Source organism: Vicia villosa, unplaced genomic scaffold (genome assembly GCF_029867415.1).
Source record: "Vicia villosa cultivar HV-30 ecotype Madison, WI unplaced genomic scaffold, Vvil1.0 ctg.002494F_1_1, whole genome shotgun sequence".
Classification (NCBI taxonomy): domain Eukaryota; kingdom Viridiplantae; phylum Streptophyta; class Magnoliopsida; order Fabales; family Fabaceae; genus Vicia; species Vicia villosa.
In genome coordinates this window covers 304,055-326,081 of record NW_026705946.1, presented here as the reverse complement: position 1 = coordinate 326,081, position 22,027 = coordinate 304,055, and the positions used below count along the sequence as shown (strand labels likewise).

Sequence of the window (22,027 nt, the reverse complement as noted above, 5' to 3'; positions counted from 1 at the left end):
TAATAAAAGGCCACTCACTAAAAGGTGTTGTGATTTTAGATGAATGGTGTCCTTGCTAGTAGAACTGCTAAGGTCAAAATCTGGAATCGCAATATGTTCGAAATTCTATAGTGTCACGTGCAAGTATACATGTTTGAATTATAGCAAGTGATAAATAAGAGAGTATCGTACCCACAGGGAATGCTACTACATAGACATGACTTTTGTATTAACACTATTTTCCATTTTAGTATAAGTAGGTAAAAATAACAATAGGTGTTGGACTTGAATCTAGCTTTCTTATATTATGAAAATAATGAAGGTGGAAAAAAACACAAGAAATGGGGGTTTGAATTGTGTTCTTCAATATATATTTTCCTTTATATAAATCTTTTCTTTCTTCTAATATCTCATCTATTTTGATATGCTTTAGATAATATTGCGGAAGCATAACAATGCATAACCAACGAGATATACATTCATTTAGTTTTTTTCTTCCTCAGAACTTCTGACTTTGTTAAGCACCATTCTGAATGGGGACTGCGTGGAAATTCTGGGTTAAATGAAAGTTCATAAAATAAAAGACACATTCATTTTTATCCAGGTTCACCTTCTCAACAAGGCTACCTCCAGTCCACCCTCCTTAGGTGATTTTGCCTTCTTCAAGGACTTAATCCTATATAACCAAAACTTGATTACAACTGCACAACCAACAGGTGTGACTAACAATACAATGCACGAGCCAACTGCTGGTGACTAACAACCTTGCACAAGGCAACTGCTTGTGATTAACTCCAATGAACTGTTCAGTGATCTGATTCACAGATATAACATTCATTGACCCCTTTGAACTTCTGACCTTCACTTGGTCTTCTAAGAGGATTTTCACAATGACCACAATCATTGTCATCTCAAGCTTCTGACCTTTACTTGGTCACTTAAGTAATAATCGACATTAAGTTTGGTTACAATACGATGCTTCTCAACAAGTAGATTTTCTTGTTATCTAGGTACATATTGTTTTGACACACTGACAAGTAATCACTTCTGGTGTCTAAACAAGTGATTAGAAGATTCTTAAGAGATAACACAATATAAGTAACAACTCTTGTGTCATAAGTATTCTTACAAGATTTATCTTGTAGTCTTCTTATCTTTGTCTTCAGGACGAGATCTTCCAATCTTTGTTGATAATCAGAGTAAGAGCATTAGCTCTTTGTATTAAGTGCTTCTTCAATTTGATTATTGTCTTCATTTCTCTGAAAGAAGATTAAGAGCAACAACTCTTGTTTTAAATTGCTTCTTGTGTGATGATCTTCCTTTTCATTTTTGATACTGATCATGAAGCTTGTCAAGCTAAAAGCATATTAATGAACTTAAGCAATTATGCACTGGAGCCATCTAATTTGAAAATTTAATATATTGATCAAGTATTTGTGGATTTATTCCACATAACCACTGGAGCATACTGCATAACATGCAGAATCTTCTTTTCTTCACTCGGTTTTCTTTATATGGACATGTTGTAGTACTTAAAACACTCTTACTTTCTTTTTCTTCTCTTTGTATTTGTGGATTTCTTTAGTGTAACTTGGTGCAATTATGCATGCATTCCACACATTTTGATTTTAAGCTCTTGTTCTTTTATAGGCAATTGAATAGTATCGTTGGAACATTTTGAATGTTTCAATAAATGCATTGTAACACGTGTACTGCAAGGAGATGCTTCCAAGGCATATATTATCTTGAATATAGAGATAACTTGTAAGCTGAGCTTGTATCTACTTTTGTGTGGTTCCAAGGTTCACATGTGACTTTATCATAATTGTTTTTCTTGATCACTGTGTTTGGCTTATAGATATATTGAATGTGCTGAAGCTTAATTCTTCGGAACTTTTGATCCATCTTTTGGACATTCTCTGAACCTATGGACATGGTAGATTTCTGATATAATTATCATGCTTGTTTCATATCCTACATGTTGAATGAGTCTTGTAGGAACATCTGGACACTTAATGAAACTATTAGTAATAAAATTGTTACTCATAAAATATATGCTTGTTATCATCAAAACCAGATTCAGAACAGAAATTCCAATCTTGTTCTAAAAAATAACGTAAAAAGACAACATGTTGTAAAAGTGATGATAAAGATATATTTGAGCTATGATCCGTACATATATATTAGCGTGTTCACGTGCTGATGATGTGTGAAGTCGTGACATGCAAGGTCAGAAGGATCTAAACATGTATTTCTACAACAATCAGTAACATACATAAAAGGGCAAGGAAAACAAATCTCTAAGCTCCACTTGTAACCCTAATACATGTCTATTAAAATTTCTGAATTCCTTAATGATTGTAGTTACTTATGTCTAAGAAACTTATTCAAGTGAATATATCTATTCTACTCTTTCAACCATTTTTACTCATGAAGTACACTTGTTGTTAGATCTCTCACAACAAGAAGCTTTTAAATATTTCCAAGTTGATCAATCAAAGAAATAAATATTATAGTTATAAACACATGGTAAAGCATGCACTAGTCACACACATTTAACATAAACACACTTATATATTAACTTCACATAACTCAACTAGAAGGAGTTTAGCTCATGGTGAGCTGAGTACAAACAATGAACAAGGTTCTCAAGAAAAACATCTTAGAACAATAAATTGCATAAAAGATAATAACATAAGAGAGACTTAAAGTATAACTTGAGATGGCTAAGTCTTTAAGAGGTAGCTTCAGTCGCACCAATGTTCATCAACAAGCACAAAAGGGAATGAGGGGAGAGACTTCAGCACACTTCTGCAACACGCTTCAGGAAATTATAACTTTGTAACAAATGCTGAACTCCTTCAAATGATTATTCCAGCTCCTTATATAGGCCAAGAAATTAGGGTTTCCAATGTGTCTTGGATCATGGGCCTAGGATCAAGAATATCACCCAGCCTAAAGAATCCTAAACGTCGCTTCAGTAAGGACAAAAAGGAGTTGTGGTACTAGCTGACAATAGTGGGAGACAAGGAGAAATGAGCAGCCTGACACAATAGGCGGTGCACAGTGTACTTTTGCACATAATTTTGTCTCGTAGTGCTGCTTGCTTCCATCTTGTGTTTGAATATTTTCCACTCTCATTTTCAGCGCCCATTAAGCTTTTTCCCTCCATTATAACTCTCTCTCTCTCTCCACTTTTATACCAGCTTGCACTTCATTCCTTAACGAAATAGACTTTCTCCCTTAAAGCATACTTTCTGACTCGCCCAGTCATGCCTCATCATGCCTATTTGCTAACTCCTGCATACAAAATAAACATTATACTAACAAAAGGGAGCACCTAATGTGCTCCACACTAATTTGATTAAAACAACAAATGACTAGAAAAACTAAACACACTAAGATAAAAATATAATAAACTAATTACTCACAAAGGATGTATTAACTCACAAAATGTGGGTTAACACGCACCCAAAATTGAACTATCACATGTCCTCAGGTGATGCAACAGGTAAACTAGATAACCTAAGTTAAAACATCCTCCCTTGTTCATCAGACCATGTTTCAGTTCAGACTTCTCTTTTCAGGACTTTAGATAAAAAATAAGCATGACACAGACTAGAGGCACAACAATGATCAACTATTTTATGAGCTCCAAACACTTACTGTCGTGGCAGAAGTCTCCTATGAGGTTAACCAACCTATTTTCAACTTTTGTTTGCTTTATCCTATAGTCCAAAATTCAGACTTGCCACTTGAAATGGGGTTAAGAATTTAACCTACACCTAGGACCTCCACTTGCATGCTTGCTTTATTTTATTCAAAACATTTTTATAGTTGTCTCATCTTTTCACTAGAGGGGATCTCACTTGTAATGAGTCCAACCTGCTTATTATGATGAGACAAACCACTTTTCCTCCAGTTTCGGGCACATGATTTTTATTTCAAGCTTATTGCACACTTTTGTGTGTCTTTTTGCTAAGTCATGCAGTGTTCCCGGAATGTGGCAGTCCTTTGTATCTAAAACCCCCTCAGCATCAAGCCTCCTTCTATTCTATCCTTAAAAACAAATCAATTATTTAATATAGGTTGTTTCCTAAAAGGCTACTTGAGTCAGGACAGGGCTTGCTTCTATCTTAAGAGCAATGTCATAATCTTCCTCTAGTCCCAGTCCCCTATAATGTTTAAGTCCTTCTAGAGCATCCAAACTTATATACAGTCAACTCTCAAGGGGAATGTTACTTCAGTTATCATTGTTATTTTTTTTTAGCATCAAAAAATGATAACAGAATAACATTTCATTAATCATTTAAAAATGCTTAAACAAGCCTACAAAACATTATACTAAAAACAAGGGACTTTTCAACACAAAGGCTTTTCAGTCGCGACTGTAGCCACCACTCCCCCATACTTAAAGTAAGAACATAGTCCTCACTATTCAGTAGAGAGATGGGGCGTGCCTTTCCTCACAGCTTACCAACTAGGCTTTATGCCTGTTGCTCTTTCTAGTAAACTTGACAACCTTCTTCTTCTTTTCAGCCTCCTTTTTGGCAGGCTTTGAAGAGGGGGGCTTGACTTTCTCACTTTTAGGTGTGTTAGAGACTTTTGGAGTCTCTTCCACACCTTTTTCTTCAGTTTCTTTGACGGGGATCTTCTCTGGGGAGTCGGGTACTTCAGGAGTCTTGACTGGAATTTCCTTTTTGGAAATCTTCTTTGCTGATGGAGGGGGGCTTGCTTTGTTAGTTCCCAACACCTTCTTGGGAGTCATATCCTTGTCCTTCTTAGAAGCACCTTCAGCCTGAACCAATTCTTGCAAACTAGCGGAAGAGTCTTCTCCTTCTTCCTCCTCACCTGATTCTTCCTCCTCATCCGCAGACACTTCTCCATATTTCTCCTTCGTCCCATCTTCTCTAGAGTTCCCACTTTCCGCCTCTTCTTTAGTTGAAGAGTAATAAGCAGCCACGTCTCTAGCTTTCTTGCTTCTCTTCTCAACCTCAGCCGCCTCCTTCTATTTCTTCTTTTTATTTTCTTCATTTTTCTTAATTGTTGGTTTTGTGTTGGTAGCAATTTTGGTAAAACATATTGTTAGGATGGTCTACGAAGATATTGTGTTGGGCAACAATTTCTATTTTAGGGTTTTTCTTTTCAGTTGTTTAACTGGTTGTGTGTTTTGTTTGCGTAATCTCATGATGAATTTTCTCTAGCTACTCCAACAATATTGGAGTAAGCATGATATGATTTCTTGGAGGTGTTATAGGTTGTTCTAAAACCCTATTTGGTGATTGGCCCAAGTCCATGTCTTCTCGCTAATATCTGCGCTTCTATTGTTATATAAAAGACGAGCTAATCCTAATTATAGTCGAGAGGTTTTTTTAAGGACTATGTGTTGTAAGTTACATATGTGTGCATTTACAAACCTGTAGGTGTTGAATGCTGGTTTAATCTCCGAAGCTGTTAAGAAAGTAGAGTAGTGTCGTTGTCATAAGCTTTTAAGCATTGAGGATTGTGTGTTTTGGAAGAGTGTCTTCTGTTTTTATTGTATATGTTATTTGTCACGGGTTTGTGACGAAGGGGATTTGAGGAGGGCCTCATACCTAGGTGAGTCTTAGGTAGAAGTCATAGGAAGGGTAATGATTAAATGAGAAGTCGTAAACGGGGAATTTTAGCTTCGAATTGAGACTATCATATATTGATTTCATCCCTGCTTGGTAGCCCCAAAGTAAGAAGGTTATTCCGAACTAGGTAAACAATTTTTTGTGTTCTTTACCTTTTTGTACTGTTATTGTTTTCGTTACTGCTGTTGTTTAGTCTATTAGTTTCACCAACAGATATTGTGTTGTGACATCTCATTCGACATCACATATATGATACCAGAATTTCAATTGGTATCAGAGCAGACATCCTGATCTGCATCTTGGTGAGATCTAGGGAGGTTACTCTCTAGTACGATGGACAAAGAAGGAGGAATCTTGAACAGACCACATGTTATGGACTGAAGCAATTATGACTACTGGAAACCTCGTATGATGGATTTCTTGAAGTCCATAGATAGTTGGGCTTGGAAGGCAGATTTGAAAGGATGGAAGCATCATGTTGTTATAGGAGAAGACGAACAACCCACTATTGTCCTAAAACCTGAAGAAGACTGGAACAAAGAAGGGATGAACTAGCTCTTGGAAATTATTAAGCCCTAAGTGCCATCTTTAACGGAATTGACAAAAACATCTTTAGGTTGGTAAACACATGTGAAGTAGCTAAGGATGCATGGGAAATTCTCAAAACTGCTCATTAAGGCACATCTAACATGAAGACGTCAAAACTTCAGCTGCTAACCACCCAATTTGAGAATCTAAGGATGAAAGATGATGAAAGTATTCATGACTTCCATATGAATGTTGTTTAGATAGCTAATGCATCCGGTAGATTAGGAGAAAAGATAAAAGAAGAAAAAATGGTAAGAAAGATGCTCTGGTCCCTTCCCAAGAGATTTGACATGAAGGTGACTGCTATCGAAGAATCTCAAGACATTAATCAGATGAGATTGGATGGTCTAGTAGGATCGCTTCAGACATTTGAGTTAAGCATAAATGATAGAACCGATAAAAAGAACAAAAGCATAGCTTTCGCTGGCAACACTGATGTCGGTATGAAAGAATGTGATCTGGATTCAGATGAAGGAATATCCAATGCCATAGTTTTGTTTGGAATACATTTCAACATGGTAATGAAGTAGATGGGCAAAAATCCAAGTTCAAATTTCTAGGACCACTCATCTGACATCTTCAATTTGAATGGTGCGGGAGGAAGGAAAGCTGAAGGTAAGTCCTCACAAGAAAAGGGTATAGAGTGCGATCAATGTGAATGTATGGGACATTCTAAAATTGAATGTCCTACATACCTCCGGAAACAGAAGAAGGGGTCTAAAATTGACTGTGAAGAAAAATCTAGAAAGCATGTGAAAGCCTTGACTGGAAGATGGGTGACCACTGAAGCCTCAAGTGATGATGAGCTAACTTATGATGAATTGGCTGCATCATTCAGAAAACTATATCAAATAAGTGAGAAACAAAAAATATCTTATACACAATATAAAGGCATAAAGGGAAGATCATATGAAAACTATGACCAGGCTGGAAGAAGAAGTGGTCTCTCTAAAGTCTGAACTTGACAGGGTTCACAAGTCTGTCAGGATGCTGAATAATGGGACCAACTATCTAGATGAGATCATACAAATGGGAAGATCAACAGGATACATGAGCGGATTAGGATTCAATGAAAACAAGAGACCTGTTTGAGATTCCACTCAACTCAAGCCCAAGCCAAAATTGTCAAATCATATGTCTTAACATCATAGCCAGAGTAATGTCATCCATACCAAGAAAAAGTTCCAGCATTGGAGGTGCCATCACTGTGGTCGATTTTGGCATATAAGACCTTTCTGTTTTAGGCTATATGGGTTCTCTAATGTTACTCCTCCTCTCAAGGTTGACAAGGCAGAATCAAATAGCAAGAAAATAAAGCACTGGGTCCCCAAGAACAAAGTTACTGGTCTTATGGCTCATACATCAATCAGAAGTCTAGCCAAAGATGTCTGGTACTTCGACAGTGCCTATTCGAGGCATATGACATACAGCAGGAATCTGTTGATGGAAGTCATACCTTATTCCACTAGCTATGCAACCATTTGTGATGGAACCAAAGGTAAAATCAAAGGAGTTGGAGGGCTAAAGCACTCAGTAGGACAAAACCTGAATAATGTGCTACTTGTAAAAGGGTTGACAACAAATCTGATAAGTATAAGTCAATTATGTGATCAGGGGTACAAAGTAAATTTCTCTAAAACTGAGTGTATTGTATCCAATAAGAAGAGTGAAGTAGTGATGAGAGGAGTCAGGACTAAATATGACTGCTACATATGGGTCCCTCAAGGACTAAGCAACTCTTATAACAAAAAAGAGGAAAGTGAACTTATGGGCACTCAAGTATGTGTTAATTATGCTGTGTCTAGTGAAATGTCGAATAAGATGCCTCTACATTATGTCAAGAAACTGAAGTCAAAATATGATGGTCTACTCTATCACCATGGTCCACTAACTACGCATATTAGAGATCATGTATTCCAATCTCAAGATAAAGGTGTCAATATTATAATTGAAGACTTTAAAGTCCTGAGAAGAAAACTAGACGGTGACACATATAAGGGTTTATTGCAATTAAAAGCGTGCGGGAATATCATCAAAGTTTTCTTATATCATTTATTTTGGTATAACACAAATGCTATTTTAGGGCCAAAAAATTTAACAACTACTAATCAAAATCAATCTACTCAAATCATTGTCGATTATCTTCCATCGCGCCAATTGTAACACCCAGTACATATATGTCTAGAATAGTATGTAGTGATGCTATAAATGGTACAAGAAACATACATAAGCGTTAAAGAAAAGAAATGAAAATCATATACAGTTCAAAATTCCAACTAAAATGTATACAATCAGCTTGGCTATAACATTGCACAGCGGAAAGATAACGTCTGATGAGGTCTTCATGCCAATAACTCGTCCACAGTCTTCAATATGGGTGTCATACCCCAAAATTTGCCCTCATATAATTACAAATGTCATTTTATTTCGATTAAATGATATGGCACAATTGGTAAGGAGGTAAAGTTTGCAGGTATACAGTCCCGAGTTCGAATCCCACTATTGACATTTTGCCCATGTTATTTGTTTCTAACTTTGGTTTTGGTTTTATTTTAAATTTATATTCAAAAATCACAAAAAAAATTATTTTTTTATTATTTAAATATTATTTTCGTATTTATTTAGATTTTTTCTTTACCTACCTCCCTATGGGGGTCACCCCCAGCGAAATCCCACAATTGCCCCTGCTTCGGAGATGCATCTCCGAAGTTATTTTTTTTTAAAGATTTTTTTTGACTTCGGAAATGCATCTCCGAAAACACCAAAAAAGTGGTGTTTTCGGAGATGCATTTTCGAAGTCAAAAAAATTCAAAACCGTGAATATTTCGGAAGTTCATTTCCGAAAACATATCTGCATATACAATTTTCCCTCCTTCACTATTTCATCATTTTTTCTCCAAAACTTCTCCAAACCCTCTCCAAAACTCAATCAATCTCCATCCATTTTTCGTCCTGAAATCAAGTTTCAAACCGTTGATCACGTTAAAGGGAGCATAGAAAGCTACAATCTGAGGTAAACATCTCTCATTTCATCCCCTTATTTCACTACATTGATTCAACAAAATTCTGCTGAAACCTGCGATGGTTCGGAAGTTCATTTCCGAAATATGTTACCTAACAAATTTCGGAAATGAACTTCCGAAATAAGCCCTAGCAGTTAAAAAAAACAGTTTTGGCCAATTTTGCTAATTTTTGCATATGTTAGGTATGGTGCATCCGGACAACATTGTGCAAGACGATGACATAGTAGTTCCGGAAGTTGTCAATGTTAATAACGATCCGGTTATCAACGTTAAATCTATGATCAATGCGGTTGATGTACGACAACAATTTACAAATGATCGGAGCTTCGGTAGTCGTGAACAATTTCTTGATTGGGTTCGTAACGAAGCTAGTAAACTTGGATTTGGAATTGTTATTTTAAGGTCCGACAATGGAAATAGTAGGCGGAAAGCTTTCGTTGTTTTGAATTGCGAACGGGGTGGGAGTTATGTACAATCAAACCGGGTGCTAAAACACGAAGACACGGGATCGAGAAAGTGCGGGTGTCCGTTTAAGTTGCGTTCTACTCGGAGGGTTGATGATTTGTGGCGTTTAAGCATCATTTGTGGAGTTCATAACCATGCCTTGGATGCCAAGTTACACGGGCATCCAATGGCGTGTCGTTTGTCCCGTGAAGAGAGGATTGTGATTTCGGATTTATCGATAGTTAAAGTGGCGCCTCGCAACATACTTGCCAATTTGAAACGGAAAGAATTGGATAACGTTTCAAATATCAAGCAAGTTTACAATGAATGACACAATCTCAAAGTTTTGAAAATGGACCCTCGGTCGGAAATGCAACAACTTTTGAAACTATTAGGCGATAACAAATATGTGTCAAGCTTCCGAACGTCCGAGGACAAAGTTACGGTGGGTGATATTTTTTGGACTCATCCCGAAAGTATCAAATTATTCAACACATTTCCAACCGTTCTAGTCATGGATTCGACGTACAAGACAAACAAATATAGGCTTCCTCTTTTAGAGATAGTCGGTGTGACCTCGACGAACAAGACTTATTCGATCGGGTTTGCTTTTTTGGAGTCTGAAAAAGAAGAAAACTTTACATGGGCTTTGGGAATATGCAAGTCTTTGTTAGTTGATCAAAAGGTTATGCCAAACGTCATTGTCACCGACTGGGACAATGCTTTAATGAATACGGTCGATACCGTCTTCCCGACATCTACCGCGTTACTTTGCCGGTATCACATAACTTGCAACGTGAGAAGTAAGTTGAAACCCGCGGTTGGGACAAAAGATAGGCCGGAGGAAAACGGTAAAGTTATCAAAGCCGGTGTTGTGGTTGATAGGATAATGGCGGCATGGAGGGAAATTTTAGATGCATACTCCGTAGAGGTGTATACCGAAAAATTGGTACACTTTAGGTCTTTGTGTGGTTCCATTAAGACTTTTTGTCATTACGTCGAATCCACCATTCTTGACAAAGTCAAGGAAAAAGTCGTGTGCGTTTGGACAAATCGAGTTAGACATCTTGGTTGCACCACGACTAACCGAGTTGAATTCGCACATGCGGTCTTAAAGAGGTGGTTGGGTTATAGCAAGGGATATTTGTGTCGGGGATGGGACACCGTGAACCAAATGCTCCAAAATCAACACAATGAAATTCAAACATCGTTCGGTCGGAGCAAGACAGTTATGGAACACCGGTATATGGGCCAAATTCTATTCTCCCAATTGAGTTACAACATATCCCGATCGGGTTTGAATTTTTTGTTTCATGAAGCGAAGCGGTCGGAGACCACGGGGCCGGATAGTTCTTTATGTGGGTGCACCATTAGAAAGACATACGGCCTTCCATGTGCTTGTATACTTTCAAAAAAGAAGAAGTTGAATTCACCAATACGTAGGGATGAGGTAGTCGACCATTGGAAGAAGCTTTGTTTTGATTATTTTGACCCGCCGAAAGAAAATGACTCCAAAATCACCATCTCCGACGAGTTGGAAGTGATAATGGAGAAGTTTGCTAAAGCGGATGACACAATGAAAATGCACATAAAAGAACAATTACTAAAAATTGCATTTCCAGAGACCACCGATTTGAAACCACCATCTCAACCGGTTAAAACGAAAGGTGCACCGAAAAAGTCCAAAAATACACAAGAAGACACATCAACAAAACGATATCCTTCCTACTTTGAACATGTTGATGCATCATTCCCGGATTCACCGACACCGAAGTCCAAGTGTAGTGGTAACAAAGGAGCCCGTATTTCGAAGCCACCTCGCACACCGCCGATCAAAAAATCACCCATTATCTACATTGATGAGATGCCACTTTTTATGCAAAAATATATCGATAACATAGTTTATGTTGGAGGCGACGGCAATTGTGGATATCAGGCCGTTGCGGGTTTGCTCAGTAAAGGGGAAAATAATCACACTTTAGTTCGACGGGAACTTCTTGCGGAGTTGACTTCGTATCGGGACATCTACGGCCGACTATATGAAAATCAAGAAAAGTTTGCGAAACTACATGATTCACTTGTTCCATCACTTACCGGTATCGCTCCGGTTTCGAAGTGGATGTCATTCCCCGATATGGGTCATCTAATAGCAAGTGCATATGGCCAGGTGTATGTCGATTTGACGAGGTTTGGACTAAGTGAGACTTTCTTTCCACTTCATAGTCGAACGCCATTGGACGCGTCGAGTCGCATCATATGCACCGGGTATCTAAGATCGCGGCACTTCGTCCAAGTGTTTTTGAAACCGGGGTGTCCTATACCGGCTACTTCTTGTCAATGGATGGCACATCATTCAAATGAGGCGGAGACTTGGCAGGATCCTTTCGTTTCAAGAATGGCGGAGTTTGAAGAAATGATGAGCCAAGAGCGCGAGCAAAATAGAGAGCGGTCGAAGAACATACCTATTTTGGATTTAGGATCCACCGATTGGTTTGATGAATTTTAGTTTATTCTGGATTGTTTTCTGTTTGTAATGACCATTTTTGTATGTATTGTTGTTTATCATGTAAAATCGGACCGATTCAATACATATATAATATAAGTATATTTTATTTCATCATTGTCTAATTTATGTCTATTTTGAATTCCTTTTGTATTTTTTACACAAAACACTAAGCAATCAACAAAATATAAAATTTACCTCTGTTTCTGCATAATTCGGAAATGAACTTCCGAAATATACTTGTCTGCCTCCAATTTTCGGAAGTTCATTTCCGAAAAGACCACTGAGCAGGATAAGGTTTGTTGGGCCATCATTGATCCAATAAGTCTATAAATACAACACACTCTTCTTCATCCTCTTCACACCAGAAAACACAAATGACACAAACCTACCCCCACCTAGCATTCGTCTACTTCACCACCGGCTACCCGATGTCGTTCCAATTTCGCTTCTCACACGACACGCCGTTTGCAGAGTTGATAACGTCGCTCAACACGCTATTGCAATATCCCGAAAATCGAAAGGTTGTCAAGCTCGAGTACCGCTCGCCATCGCTTAACAACGATGGAGACATTGAGTTCACACCTTTTGAGATCAAGAACGACGAAGATTTAGCAGTTTTGTGGACAACTTTCGACCGATTTTCTTCGAAGGGCCCGATCGAGTTGGACGCGAAACTTCAAAGATCGGGGGACGACGTTATCAAATTGTTGACTCATCCTCACCTACCCGTGTTCAACAATATGTAACTTTAATTTTATGTAATGTTATCGATGTAATCTTCATCCGATTAAATAAAGCGAATTGTTGTTGTTTGTTATTTTTCTTCTGTCCAGACCTTATTTCGGAAGTATATTTCCGAATTCCTTCAAGGGGGGTGAATTCGGAGATGAACTTCCGAATACATCAATTTTCTGGAAAACAACTTTATTTCGGAGATGTATCTCCGAAATCAATGTTTTTCATTAAAAAAAACACGTTTTCGGAGATACATTTCTGAAAACACTTTTTTTTTTCAATAAAAGTACGTTTTCGGAAATGAACTTCCGAAACAGGAGGTATTTTGGTAAATTCACCAAGGGTGACTAAGAAGGTTAGGAGGTGGGTGAAGAAATTCTCTTTATTTGTTAGGCATTTTAAAAATAATTTTTTTTACCTTTTCTATTTTATTCATAAAAATATACAAAAAAATCATAAAATAAAAACAAAAATTGAAAAGATTGTGTTAATTTTTATAGTATTTTATTTTTGGAAATAGTTGATGAGATTGATCAAAATAGTCATGAATCAAAAATCAAATTAAAATTATTTCTGATTTTGATTATTTTAATTAATCATCATTATATTTCATTTTTATACTCTTTTTAGAATTTAACCTAGTTTTCTAACAATATAAATAGACCAACAATTGAACCCTTATCTCACACTTCCCTAACCGATTCCCGTAGAAACCAACCTTCTTTTTTGTCACCCTAAACCTTTTTTCATACTAACAGTGACCAATTTTCAACTCTTATCCCATTCACTATCAAACCTCGGCACTTACATACCCACAAACCTTTTTCTCACACAAAAACGGTTTCCATGTACATACTCATATTGACCATTATACATAAGTCCCTATTTTGGTCAAAAGGTCAAACCTTTCTTTGTCCACCTTCCTTGTCACTTTTCTAACTATCATAAACCAAAGCCTTTACAAACCACCATATTCATAAAAACCATAATACCTACTATTTTTTTAACCAGTTTCATGCTAAAGTTAATAACACTATCAAAATCTACAAAACCAAATTCCCTTCCATCATTCATAAACTCTTCCATGACACCAACAGAGAATCGTTCTCGAAACAATCTCAAGCCATAAACATTTGAGTTCACCATAAATTATAATTCTCAAACTTTTAACATTACGACTTCAAACAACCTGTAGAAAAGAAGGAAACGATTCTCACTCAATACCAATAACAATGTTTTGCTTTATTTCTTTTTTTTTCATGACAGGATAACAATCAATAAACTGAAGTTCTGAACAGAAGAGAAAGAGAAGGGAGATCCGATCTGCAGCCATCACCTTGCAGCCCCGACTCAGTGTCGACATCTCTCTGATCCGCCAACCGACCCGACGCGAGATCCACTTTCGGCCAGATCCGCAACTGCCTTCATTCCCCACCGCGAACAGCACCTCAGACGCCACAGATCCGGCTGTCCACTGCCACCGCGAGTCTCCGCCGTTCGCCGCATCATCGATAAGTCTGAATTTTTACGTTTTGATATGAAATCATGTGTTTTTTGTTTTTGTTGAATTTGTTTGTTGATTTCTTTCTCCGACTTTGATTGAGGGCAAATGGTGTGAAACTTTGATGAATTTGTTTGTTGATTTCTCGCGAAACACCGAGAAGAAGAAGAAGAAGAAGAAAACACAGTTATGAGAGAGAAGAGAGATTTTCATTTGGTTTTACTTTCTCTCTTATTTACAGCTATAGTCATGTTGTTGTTACTATTTTTTTAAAATTATTTTGGGTTAATGAACTTTTTGGTCCCTCTAAATATTGTAGATTTCGTTTTTAGTCCCTCTAAAATTTTCCTTTAAGAAATAGTCCCTTCAAAATTTTTCATCTAAACTATTGGTCCCTAACGTCAAATTTGCTAGAGATTAGCTACGACTTTAGCCATTGATTAGCTACGAAATTTGACGTTAGGGACCAATAGTTCAGAAGAAAAATTTTGAAGGGACGATTTCTTGAAGGAAAATTTTGGAGGGACTAAAAACGAAATTTGAAATATTTAAAGGGACGAAAAAGTTCATTAACCCAATTATTTTTATACCACATGTTGAATTTCAATTCGTTGTTGATTTAGTCAATTTTTTTTTTATTGTGCAAAAGTTTTTATTTTTTTTAATTAATGTAAAAAAATAGAAAAATGGGGCACATCCCGTATGATGATTGTCATTATTTTTGGTTTTTTCTTTACCCACCTCCCTATGGGGGTCACCCCCAGCGAAATCCCACAATTGCCCCTGCTTCGGAGATGCATCTCCGAAGTTTTTTTTTTTTAGATTTTTTTTGACTTCGGAAATGCATCTCCGAAAACACCAAAAAAGTGGTGTTTTCGGAGATGCATTTCCGAAGTCAAAAAAATTCAAAACCGTGAATATTTCGGAAGTTCATTTCCGAAAACATATCTGCATATATAATTTTCCGTCCTTCACTATTTCATCATTTTTTTCTCCAAAACTTCTCCAAACCCTCTCCAAAACTCAATCAATCTTCATCCATTTTTCGTCCTGAAATCAAGTTTCAAACCGTTGATCACGTTACAGGGAGCATAGAAAGCTACAATTTGAGGTAAACATTTCTCATTTCATCCCCTATTTCACTACATTGATTCAACAAAATTCTGCTGAAACCTGCGATGGTTCGGAAGTTCATTTCCGAAATATGTTACCTCACAAAATTCGGAAATGAACTTCCGAAATAAGCCCTGGCAGTTACAAAAAAACAGTTTTGGTTAATTTTGCTAATTTTTGCATATGTTAGGTATGGTGCATCCGGACAACATTGTGCAAGACAATGACGTAGTAGTTCAGGAAGTTGTCAACGTTAATAACGATCCGGTTATCGAAGTTTAATCTATGATCAATGCGGTTGATGTACGACAACAATTTACAAATGATCGGAGCTTCGGTAGTCGTGAACAATTTCTTGATTGGGTTCGTAACGAAGCTAGTAAACTTGGATTTAGAATTGTTATTTTAAGGTCCGACAATGGAAATAGTAGGCGAAAAGCTTTCGTTGTTTTGAATTGCGAACGGGGTGGGAGTTATGTACAATCAAACTGGGTGCTAAAACACGAAGACACGGGATCGAGAAAGTGCGGGTGTCCGTTTAAGTTGCGTGCTACTCGGAGGGTTGATGATTTGTGGCGTTTAAGCGTCATTTGTGGAGTTCATAATCATGCCTTGGATGCCAAGTTACACGGGTATCCAATGGCGTGTCGTTTGTCTCATGAAGAGAAGATTGTGATTTCGGATTTATCGATAGTTAAAGTGGCGCCTCGCAACATACTTGCCGATTTGAATCGGAAAAAACCGGATAACGTTTCAAATATCAAGCAAGTTTACAATGAACGACACAATCTCAAAGTTTTGAAAATGGGCCCTCGGTCGGAAATGCAACAACTTTTGAAAATATTAGGCGATAACAAATATGTGTCAAGCTTCCGAACGTCCGAGGATAAAGTTACGGTGCGTGATATTTTTTGGACTCATCCTGAAAGTATCAAATTATTCAACACATCTCCAACCGTTCTAGTTATGGATTCGACGTACAAGACAAACAAATATAGGCTTCCTCTTCTAGAGATAGTCGGTGTGACCTCGACGAACAAGACTTATTCGATCGGGTTTGCTTTTTTGGAGTGTGAAAAAGAAGAAAACTTTACATGGGCTTTGGGAATATGCAAGTCTTTGTTAGTTGATCAAAAGGTTATGCCAAACGTCATTGTCACCGACCGGGACAATGCTTTAATGAATGCGGTCGATACCGTCTTCCCGACATCTACCGTGTTACTTTGCCGGTATCGCATAACTTGCAACGTGAGAAGTAAGTTGAAACCCGCGGTTGGGACAAAAGATAGGCCGGATGAAAACGGTAAAGTTATCAAAGCCGGTGTTGTGGTTGATAGGATAATGGCGGCATGGAGGGAAATTTTAAATGCATACTCCGAAGAGGTGTATACCGAGAAATTGGTACACTTAAGGTCTTTGTGTGGTTCCATTAAGACTTTTTGTCATTACGTCGACTCCACCATTCTTGACAAAGTCAAGGAAAAAGTCGTGTGTGCTTGGAAAAATCGAGTTAGACATCTTGGTTGCCCCACGACTAACCGAGTTAAATCCGCACATGCGGTTTTGAAGAGGTGGTTGGGTGATAGCAAGGGAGATTTGTGTCGGGGATGGGACACCGTGAACCAAATGCTCCAAAATCAACACAATGGAATTCAAACATCGTTCGGTCGGAGCAAGACGGTTATGGAACACCGGTATAAGGGCCAAATTCTATACTCCCAATTGATTTCCAACATATCCCATCGGGTTTGGATTTTTTGTTTCATGAAGCGAAGCGGTCGGAGACCACGGGGCCGGATAGTTCTTTATGTGGGTGCACCATTAGAAAGACATACGGCCTTCCATGTGCTTGTATACTTTCAAAAAAGAAGAAGTTGAATTCACCAATACGCATGGGTGAGGTAGCCGACCATTGGAAGAAGCTTCGTTTTGATGATTTTGACCCGCCGAAAGAAAATGACTCCAAAATCACCATCGCTGACGAGTTGGAAGTGATAATGGAGAAGTTTGCTAATGCGGATGACACAATGAAAATGCACATAAAAGAACAATTACAGAAAATTGCATTTCCGGAGACCACCGATTTGAAACCGCCAACTCAACCGGTTAAAACGAAAGGTGCACCGAAAAAGTCCAAAAATACACAAGAAGACACATCAAGAAAACGATCTCCTTCCTACTTTGAACATGTTGATGCATCATTCCCGGATTCACCGACACCGAAGTCCAACTGTAGTGGTGTCATACCCTAATTTTGACCCCCCCTGAGATGTCATACCTCTAAGTACCTCATCAAACTCAAGACAGGTACTCAGGGCAATCACTTGTTTGTCTGATACCCAGTCGAGGGTGCTCGAGGACAAAAAGTTCAAGCAAAGGATCAATCAATATGAGAATAACCTCTAATGCAATCATAGGATTTAAATGATTCATTTATTCACCTATGTTGATTAGACAGCAGTTATCAGCACTGAGGTTTGCTCAGCTAAGGTTTTTATCCCATCGAGGACTGAAATCAGGGACCACATTTGGGAAACCCTAAAAAGCTCCAGGACACCTATCAATTGGTTTAATCATCTTAAAATAATCCATATGAAAATATCCATAAGTCATTACACTTCAATTCAAGATCTACAGTCATCAATTTCATCTGGTCGACAATTAGGGTTTTTGACCTAATTCACCAAAATAGTTGACTTTTAATTAGGACATGGTGCCACAATTCAAAGAATGGCTCAATATCCTCCAATAAATCAATATGATCCATTCATACCATTCATTTGATGAGGATAGCTTAATTCACTTGAAATCTCCAGAAACACGATTCACTTGAAAAAGTCAACAATACAAGATCACCATTGACTTTTTGGAAATTTTAGTCAACCATGACTTTTGAAGTTTTAAATCATCAATATATGATATTTGAAGTCATTTGATCAAGGAAAATCAAGAAAATCAATCAAGAATCAAAAAGTCAAAGTTTGACTTTTCACACTTAGAAAATTTTCTAAGTGTTTTCAAGTGGTTTTTACCAAACTTTGGAAGGGAATATCTCAAAATTTCACCTACAAAATGAAAAAAACTTCCAACATGAAAGTTGTAGATTTTGATCCATTGAACAACTTTGTCACATATGATTTTTTGCCTAGAAATCAACCATTGAAGAGATATGGAGCTTCAAAGTGACTGCCTTCACAAAACTAGCAAGAAAACCCTTGTTTTCTTCAAACTTTATGGGACTTTTTCACTAACTTCCCTAAGGATTTTGGGCAAACACTAAACTAATTAATTGAAGTACATATCAAGGGCTTTTCAAATTGTATTCAATCATCTTCTAATTCATTATGAGCTAAGAGATATGGTTAATCAAAGTTTGGACATTTGAAGTGAAATTATGGGTCATGTCCAAATTTGAATTTTGCAAACTTTGTACCAATGCCTCTACCAATTGATGCATTCTTGTACATGACATATCAGAAAGGATATAGAGGAATCAAATGCATTATTTCATCATTTTTGGCCAAGTTGCAAGAATTCAATGCCATGTGATTAAGTAATCATTACAAAATGGAATATTGGTGAATCATCAAGGAATCTTCTCCTAAGCCATTTAGAGGCTTCTCTGCATCAGAAATGATCCCTAAAGATCAGATTAAATCAAGGGCTAGGGCTTGGGATCAAGAGCAATCAAATTGTCATCATTGCATTTTGGATATTTCTTTGAATTCCTTCATAACCAAGAAACCAAATTAAACTCACTTAGCAAGCTCACTCTCTACAAACACACTGAACTCTTTGCCTATAAATAAGAGAGCATACCTCAGTAATTAGACACACCAAAGCAACATAATTCTTGCTTTCTCTCTTCTTTCTTCATACTTAAGTTTTTCAAAGGTTCTTTGGCAAGAAGACTCGGATTCTTCAAACCAAATCTCTTCCTTTGAAATTAAATATTCAAACACATCAAGGGAGGTATTTAGAGGTGATCTAAACCTCTGGAACACTTCTGTACATGGAGAATCATCATCTCCACCTCTCACTTGGAGCTGTTTCAGTTGGGGTCGAGCAAGAAGTTCTGGGCAGTTTCAGTCCAAGCCAAGCATCTCAACACCTTCCTGAGGGACCACTGAAGCTATCTGGATCGTTGCAACAACTCTGTAGCACACTTTGATCAGAGCTCAACCTCCATTTCTGAGGTAAGTTTCATGAACTTCAAACTCCATAATTCACGCATGATAAATTAAAAATGAAGTTACCATTTGGTTTCTGCACCTTCAAGGATCATTAACCCTCAATCAATTGCATCATACCATGCATATAAAGTATTTCATGTTAATTTCCAGTTTTAGGGTTCTTAGTGTTCATGCGTGCGACTTTTGAATTACACTGAAAATAAATGAAATCAAAGGATACCATCATAATCCTTGTTCAAAAACGAGCAAAATCCATGTTTACATCTTTGAGTTTGGTTGAGAAATGAGTGAGATAGCAAATTCAAAAATTATGGAAGCTTGAGGTTGAAGATGAAGATGGTGGCGCCATTTTTTTGAATTTCCCAGAAACGAGTTTATTTTATTTTGAATGGTAGGTGTGTTATCTACGAATTCATCGTAGTGTCCCAATGGTTACAGCGCGCATCCAAAAGCCTTGCCTTGCCTTAGGTCTGGGGTTCGATCCCCCCCTAGACCTTTTGTTCATTTTATTTTTCCAACTCATTGAATGCTTTGCTTTCACATATAATCATATGGGCTCTCTTCCTAAATAGGCCACGCGCGTGGCCCAGTTGGAATTTGTTTTGTTTGGTAACCTATAGGGCGTGGGTTCAACCCTTGGCAAGACAAAACCCCTTTTTTTTAACACTATTTTCTTTCATTTTATTTTATAACTTCACATGATTAAATCACCCATCAATTTAAATCATTTTCTTTTGATTTTTTACACACTTCTCATTTAATATATCTACTTTGAGATATACCAAAAAATTACTAAAAAATATATTATTTTAGTATATTTTAATTAGGTTAAAAAATCACATATTTTAAGTATGTTTTAATATCTTAAAAAATATAATTCTCACTTGATTTTCAAAACCAAATCTCTTGTAAATATTTTTGTGATAAAACCCTAATCATTTAGGTCTTAATCAAGATTAGACTTTGTCATTATCTTAATTAAGTTGACTGTTGTCATGAATTTAAACTGTTTTCAAATCTCCGATTAGCCGGACGGTCAAAGTTTTCAGACCACAAAACAGTAATCATTTCAATTGCCAATCATTTTCAACTGTTTTTTTATAAACAATAAATCATTTTTAATGGGCCTCTAATAGAATGTAAGTCCCAACACCTTTTTCTTTTCTTAGTTTGTTTTCAAAACTGTATTTACAAAATCTCCTTTGTGTTTTCAAAACATTCTTCTGGTATTTGAAGGGCATTATTCCCGGTGAAACTCTTCAGATACCTATGTGACCTTTGTCCATCTTCACTTCTTCTGTTTTCAAAAACCTTTAACTGTTTATTATGAATATTCAACTGTTATCAATAAAATTGCTGGTGAGGCTTTGTACATACTCCTTCAAAGGCCTCCACTCCATCCAGGTTAGGCTATATAGCTTTCAATTTACAGTCTTTATTTAAAATTACTGTCAAAATATAAACTGTTTATATATTGTTTAGAACTACGTCTGAGTGAAACCTTAGGACAGTTAAACTATATATATATATATATATGTATATATATATATATATATATATATATATATATATATATATATATATATATTATAGGACTATGGCCTAGGATTGAGAATGTCTTCCCGGTGAAGGCTCTTTCCTAATTAGAGATCTTTAGTTCAAACCCTCAAGATGAATTATTCCCGGTGAAACATCTTGAAAAAAAGCCTTAGAACCCAAAAATAGGACACATCCACCCAAAGAGGAATTATTCCCGGTGAAACCTCTTACCCATTTGCTTAGAGTCAAATTAAGTTCAAAACCACATAGCTTTCTCTTGTGCTATAACAAGGACCCTCGATGACCCTCGATTAGCCTCCTCTTGGGCTTTGTACAAGGACCCACAGGCTTCTTAAAAGCATTTCCAACTTACTCTTGAGCTTGTATACAAGGATCCATCAGGTTTCTTATAAACATAGGAACAGGTCTTTAGTTACCTTTTAGCCTATCCTGGTGAATTTCTTGCATTTTAAACTAGACTTTAAACAAGCTAAGATTGTCTCAATCTCATATTGAGTACACCTTTTGGAATGAGAGACATGGACAGACTCTGTCACCTTTATCTTCATTAATTTTCCTTAGCAAAGTCTAGGATCCATAGTTACCTACCCTCAGTCAGTGTCAGCCTTCATCTTGGGCTTTAAACAAGAAGTCTCAATTAGATAATATTTCTGCTATCATTCAAAACCCCCTGGAAAAGGGTTAGCCTCCAAAAATTCATTCTTTAAAAAAGATAATTTCACCAGCTGAGTCAAAACCCCTGGAAAGGGTTAGCCTCCAAAAATTCATTC

At 37.1% G+C, this 22,027-nt stretch overlaps 1 protein-coding gene across 1 annotated transcript; it reads left to right on the top strand.

Moving 5' to 3' along the window:
- Positions 1 to 15,318: 15,318 nt before the first annotated feature.
- LOC131638960 (protein FAR1-RELATED SEQUENCE 6-like) lies at positions 15,319 to 21,273 on the top strand. The gene is made up of 2 exons (XM_058909485.1): positions 15,319 to 15,502; positions 15,695 to 21,273. Exon 2 carries the CDS (start codon positions 15,790 to 15,792, stop codon positions 17,380 to 17,382), a length of 1,593 nt encoding a protein of 530 aa, XP_058765468.1. The 5' UTR covers positions 15,319 to 15,502; positions 15,695 to 15,789; the 3' UTR covers positions 17,383 to 21,273.
- The last annotated feature ends 754 nt before the right edge of the window (positions 21,274 to 22,027 follow it).